At 42.9% G+C, this 6849-nt stretch overlaps 1 protein-coding gene across 1 annotated transcript; it reads right to left on the bottom strand.

Moving 5' to 3' along the window:
- Positions 1–2726: 2726 nt before the first annotated feature.
- Positions 2727–6044, bottom strand: LOC119299769. Its single transcript, XM_037576916.1, has 7 exons — positions 5964–6044; positions 4704–4773; positions 4543–4616; positions 4367–4436; positions 3737–3912; positions 3590–3662; positions 2727–3108 (listed from the first exon to the last, which is right to left on the bottom strand). Exons 1-7 carry the CDS (start codon positions 6042–6044, stop codon positions 2948–2950), a joined length of 705 nt encoding a protein of 234 aa, XP_037432813.1. The 3' UTR covers positions 2727–2947.
- Positions 6045–6849: the final 805 nt, after the last annotated feature.

Raw genomic sequence — 6849 nt, 5'->3', positions numbered from 1 at the left:
GGGTCTCCACCGCCGCTGACGATGAGAATCCGTAACCCCGGCCTCCACCGATCACGTCTTCCGTCGCCGCACGGCGGATCCGGCGAGATCCCGCCCGTGGTGCGTAGACTGGCGCCCTCGACGGAACTCAGAGGCAGTAACCGATGCACTTCTTTTCCCTCTTCTTCTGTTTTTCAGTCTACTATATGATTAATGATTGATTTATACTGTACATAGCACACTCTTAACTAATTAACTTGGAGATGCATTCATGTCATTTAGATTTAGAGAAGGAAGTGAATGGAAATCTTTCAACCCTTCCATGTTATTTCTCTAAAGTTGCCAGCAATCCTATCTCAGATCAGCATGAACTTGTTGTCCAGTCAAAATTCTGATGTATGCAAACATATAGCTGGCAAATGAACACTGAATTTGAGGCTCTCAAAACAGATTTTCACCATACTATACTAAACTATAGGTGATCCACTGTGTTCGTGGATGTTCTGGCAGTAATTTTCTTTAGCTCTCGGTCTATATATAGCTTAGTTTCCTTTCAATCTTTGTTGCAAATTAGAGTAGCAAATAAAAGATATGTGAACAGCACTTTTTCCAAAGATCATTCGCACAGACTGAAAAATGCGAGGTTAGATTTTGTAGCATAGCCAACTTACGATTTTACTAACTGGACACAAACTTAAAAGATTATTTTGCATGCATGTAATTTTGAACTGTTGTTTTGCCTATAATAACACAATCAGAAGAAAGAGTACCAATATGAAATTCTTTCTGATGTAAAAGTTACTATAGAAGTAGACAATATGGTCTTGTTCGGCACCAGTATCCCATCTTTGCATTGCAGAGTCATCGCTGCACTTGCCGACAGTGTTTACTGTTGTTAAAAGAAAGTCATATACCTAGCTACAGCATGGGATAAATAGTGTGTCCATACATACATCTTAGTTAACAAATATGACTACCTGCGATCTCTGAATAATGTGCCTTCAGAATTACTGGACTCGCCGAGCCTGCCATGGATAAAAGGGAAAATGAAGGAAAGAAAAGAAGGTAATATCGTGCATGTCTTGCTCATCCTGCACGGCTGCATGTACTGAAGTAGAAGTAGCAGCAGTACAATATTTTGTTTAGGAATCACCGAATCAAAATATTGTACATCTGTACAAAATTACGCTGAGCCAGAAATATAATTTAAGCTGGGTTTTCACTACTGACAGATGCATGTTAAATATAGAGTTAGCATCATAGTAAATTTCTGCTGCTATACTACATGTTGTCATTTTAATACACATGGACAATGCATGCTTTGTGCAGTCTGAACTTCTATCTACTGATTTGCTTGTATCTTTGAAATTTGTAGGAAGACATGTTTGGCATCGCCACCAACATGTCCCACGGTGCCCTCGCCATCAGGGCTGACTGCAGATTGCGACGGAGTGCCGCCCAGCTGCTGCTCCGCCATCGCCGTCGACAGCATGGGCTTGGCCGGAGTAAGGTTCATTCAGCACAATCGTCACGGCAGAAATTCTAAAGCTGCTGCAGGTTAGCTACAAGTGCTAGACTGAGTACTAAGTATCAGTCTCCTTGCATTAAGCACCCCTGGTAAAAAAAATAGATGAACCAGGAGCTTCATTGTAGTGGATGCCATTGCTGACCTTAGTCTACTTTATTTTTCCCTCAGTTAGGTACTGCAAATGGTAAGTGTGGCAATGCTTATGAAAATTCTTGTCAACAGTAGGAGTGTTCTCGGTAATGGTGTTGATATGAATCTATCTTTGTTCTCTGTTGAAATGTTAACTAAGCATCTCTGTTGAAATGTTTTGACTTTTCCTTATAATTCGATGAAATGCCTCATAGTCTCAATCTATATTTTAGCTAATAGCTAATTCATCATTTACATTGGAAGTAAGTTGTTGCGGTGGCGGCGATGGTGGCGGCGGTGGCGACGACGACACCAACATCGCACAGGGATGTGGCGGTGACAAACGACGGCGACATCAACACGGGGCTGTGGCTGCGATGACGACCTGCGGCGACAATTGACACGGGGCTGTAGTGGTAACGACGACGACGACATCCACACGAGGCTACAACAAGGACAACCTCTACATGCGATGACAGTGACGATGGCAACGGTGACACGACGGTGTTGTAGACTCGTGGATCTTGGCAATGTATACATACTAAATGTATGTATTTGAATATATGAATGAATGCATAAATATTTGACTGCGTGCATGTATTGTGTATTTTTTTTAAATCACGCTGTTATTACTTGTGTATAATGGAGGTGTGCTATCCATGTGCATACCATTGCTATTAGTTGTGGCGCGAGTGAATAGTGCCACGCCACCGTATGTAAAATACCAATGGCGTGGGGACCAATGTCATTTGTATTTTATAACAATGGCGTTATATTGGTGGTGTTGACCTTCCACACGCCTAGAATGTGGTTTTTAGAATGCCGGCATTAGCGTGTTTTACATTAGTGTAGAATGCATTCATATGTATAAAAATCTATAAATTTTTAAACTTTGAACTATGGTTTTTGATGTTTAGAAAAAATCAAGCTCCAGGAATGCCTCACTCGCAAAACCAAGCAAGATAAACACAAATGAAATTTCTAAATTAGAACAATAAGAAACCTTCTGAAAAGGTTGCTGTAATTTTGTGGAAATGCAACCCAATCATATGCACATAAGTGAAATTACGCCCAAAAGCAAATTTGAATAGGTTCCCCCAAAAAGGAAAAATTCAATAAAATAATGGTAAAAATAATCCGTTTGAGCACATGGTCAGCACGCATGAGCCACAATGCAATATAGTACAAACTCGTACAACACAAATCATTAAGTCGTTCATACATCGAAACAACAAATAGCTAAGTTGCTTTATTTCACTCTTTGGCAATATTAGCCTTAGCGCCTGCTAGTTCCGAGCTAGCAACTTTGCATCAGTTATCATGTTGTTCTTTTTCCTCTGCCTTCTTGTCAAGCTCCAGTATCATATTGGCAGCTGCAGAGCACCTCGCATCATGTGGGGTCGGACAAGGATCACCAATGATGCTCATCTCAAAATCAGGGCATCTCAAACGTACTTCACCGACGTGCATTCCTGAAAGGATAGGAGAGTAACTCGTGGATAAGTGCTCAAAAAACAATGTGTGGGAGCTATGAATGAGAGAAGATGGCACTAAATCGAATAGCAGTTCCTGGTTATTGCTAGGTGCAGACCTATTCAGTTCTTGACAAGTGGAATGCAATGAAGTGAGTAGAGGTGATCTCTGATAGATCCTACAATGGCGCGACACATGTCTTTGGTAACCATGGACCAAACCGTGATGTTGAATAAACATAACACTAGAACAAAACACAGACAAGTGGTTTAAAGATCTGACCACTTGAAAACTCTTTTGCCCAAGCATGATACCAACGGTGCGCTATAGGGATTGGATTCAATAAACGTTAATCAGAAAGTATGTGGCACAAGAGCTATTTCTATGAAATTCTTTATTATTGTGCCTATATGGTCCAAGAACTCAATGCTTGTTCATTTGGAAAATTATAGAGATAAGAGTAAAGGTATTTACACATACCATCTGCTAGTGAAGGTACTACTGTGTATCTAGGGGCCATCCAATCGCAATCACAACAGATCTTATCAAGCTCCTGCATTGACAAGTGTCAAAGGTACAAATGTCATTTAAAATTTTAACGCATCAGTTCAGCGCGAGGTTTCTTACCATGCATTTATTGCGTTGGGCGAGTGCCTCCTTCAAGCTCAATTCCATCCTCCTAGTGCTCTTGGTTATGCCATCATCACCAGAGAAAGCTAGATTGGCAACTTTCATTATATTTGAGCTAGGTTGCTTATATTTGTCCATCATTGACGACAACACTCCCGTTGTCATCTTCTCTTCTGCATAAGGTTTAAACATGAAGAGTAATGGAAATGTGGAACTCATACATAGTTTGGAATCGCGGACGAAACTGCCACAATAGCGGCGCTATCACAAATCTGAAATGGCTACGTGATCTGCATGGCATGGGAAATCGCCGGATCGCGGCGCCATCGCCGGAGATCAAGCCATTCCTTCCTTACTCATCGTGGCCAAAATCTCTGCCGCAATTTATGTTCGCCCGCGATTTTAAACTATGAGCTCATATAGAAATAACTTCTTACCAAAATTTGCCACATTTCTAATGGACGATTTGTCCAGAGTTTAAAGTGAGGAACACGACAATTTAACACATAACTTTGGGAAATATATGGCTCCCAGCAAAACATGCCCACAATGTTTGCCACAAAACAATGACAATTCTACAAATGATTATCAATCCAACGATGTTTAGATGTGTAAAAGGTAGAATACCTTTCTTAATTTTCTGTATGTCCATATCACATTGAGCACTTCTGTCTTGAAGTATGAATTCCTCGCGAAGCTAAAACAAAGAGGGGATGAATTCACATCAGATTCTCAACTAGAACAAAATATTAGAAAAACAAGCATCATTTTTTTCCTGAAACAAAAGAGAAGACATAACATACAATAGAATCCCGTATTTTCCGAATCTTTAGCACGGAATCACGAATCTGATCATCGCTATTCTCAGCGACGCCACCTTCAATGAAATTATCAACACACAGGTTAAAAACTTGGAGGACCAATAACCAATAATAGAGAAAACAAGTTGTCTTACGATCGGAACCTGACTTAGGCACTTTCATGATTTTGCGTTTCAATGCAGCATCCTTCATTAAAACATCATCACGTGGTGCCTGATACAACAACCATTTATTCAAATGACCTAGGTCTATGTTACTCACAATAACATTGAGTGCATAGGAAAAATAAAAATGAATAGTGCAACAACCTAAAATGGAGAGAGAGAGAGAGAGAGAATAAGGCACTACTAGAATCTGGTTTTGTCCCGAGTTCCAAGACTTCGCCGAGTTCATTCTGTCAGGAACTCGGCAAACTTCTGTCTGCGAAGTTTGATCGAAAATTGGACTCGGCAGTGATAAGCAACTCAGCAGAGCTCTTGCTTTTCCAGGTTCTGATGAAAAACGACTCGGCCAAAAAAAAAACTCAGCAGAATATCAAGTTCGCCGAGTTCCCAACAGAAGGAACTCGGCAAAGTCTGACACGTGGGCCATGTCTTGCAAGAGGCGACAGAGCCGTGACGGCGGCCTTTGTTTGCCGAGTTTCATCTAACGGAAACTCGGTAAACATTTTCCCTAAACTATCACATTTGACCCCTCAAAAGACTAGAACCCTGCTACAAATCTGACTGTCAGATTTTTGACCGTGGCAAATCGATCCTTTTATAGCGTTTTAGAAAAACTATCACACCTCATTCCTAAAAAAGGAAAAAATCTATCACATCTGGGACGCATCAATCATAGAAAGGGAAAAATCTATCACATCTAGAGGTAGTAGTGCAGAATCAATTTTGATCGATTTATTGCTAGGAAGCCGCTTGATCTTGTGCGAGTAGCAGAGGGAAAAGAACCCGATGCAAGCTACAGTAGCTAGCTAGCGAGCGGAATCTCAACCCGATTCGTCCAGCCATAGCTGCTTGGGTTCACGCCCGATTCGTCCCCAGCGCACGACGGCATGAGCAACGCCACCCACCATCTTCTTCGTCCTGCACCCGACGACGTGCCCCCACGCTTCCTACCCTCGCCGCTCGCCACCCTCAACTCCGGCTCCGGCACCACCACCAACGAAGGCGGATACGACCAACTAGGGCGCAGTCAAGAAAAACTGCGGCGGCGAAATCCCCTCATCTGTCCCTTCCGATCGATCCCCTACCCGGCCGTATGTGCATGCGAGATGCGACCCCGGCCCTATACCACGATCAGATCGGATTCAGATTTACCAGGGAGCGCAACAAATATAACAGCAAAGAGCTCCGTCGACGACCTAGACCTATAGCTAGCAGCCAGGCAAGACGTGCTCCACTCACCTCCTGCACGGCGACGAGTTCCGGGGCCGTGCCGCGCTGCTCCTGCGCCCGCGGCGTCACTCCCTTAAACTTCCTCACCATCTTCAACTCCCTCCTCTTTTTCCGCCCCCAAACGATTCAGCCTCTCTTGCTAGGGTTTGTGGGGGGCAGGTGCGGCGGCTGGGTGGCTTTTGGGCCTTTTTGTACGAGGAGAGGGCGAAGCGAAAGACAGAAATGGCAGGGCTTGAATGGCTGTTTCTCTGCGAGCGCGTGATTTCCACTTTGAAAGACGTACTACACTAGTTTGTCTCAAAAAAAAAAAAGGAAGACTACACTAGTTGTCAACCCGACGGACTAGGAATTTTTGGAAATTTGTAAATATAATATTGTGCATAGAAAGTTTCTATAAGTATATATTTTTTTCTTTAAAATCTTACAAATATTTATAGATATCTTTTAGTACTACCCATTTTCCTAGTGTACAAATAATATATTTTCATAGTATAATATATATCTTTTAGGCCCACCACCTTCTTCCTCCTGCAACCGACGCATCCTTGCTTCCTACTCGTTGGTGCCTCGCCGACACCACTTGCGGAGGGTATGCCCAGACAGCCGCCACCAACAGGACGCATCAGAAGACCAACTAGGATGCACTCGAGCAAAGCTGCGGCAGCAAAATTCGGACGGCCGAGGACCTCCCATAGTCGCACGATCGAGTAATCATCAAATCAAACTAGCTAGCCGCATGCAAGCATTTCTATGTCTGATTCATCTCAGATCTATCCCCTACCACGATCAGATTTTGATTGACTAGTGCAGCCCAACAACAAGAATTAACTCCGTCCGATCTATCCGCTAGAGCAGCCAAAGCCAAGCAATATGAGTGTCTGTGTAAACCACGATC

The sequence above is a fragment of the Triticum dicoccoides genome, chromosome 5A (genome assembly GCF_002162155.2).
Source record: "Triticum dicoccoides isolate Atlit2015 ecotype Zavitan chromosome 5A, WEW_v2.0, whole genome shotgun sequence".
Classification (NCBI taxonomy): domain Eukaryota; kingdom Viridiplantae; phylum Streptophyta; class Magnoliopsida; order Poales; family Poaceae; genus Triticum; species Triticum dicoccoides.
This window is presented reverse-complemented; position numbering and strand designations above follow the sequence as displayed.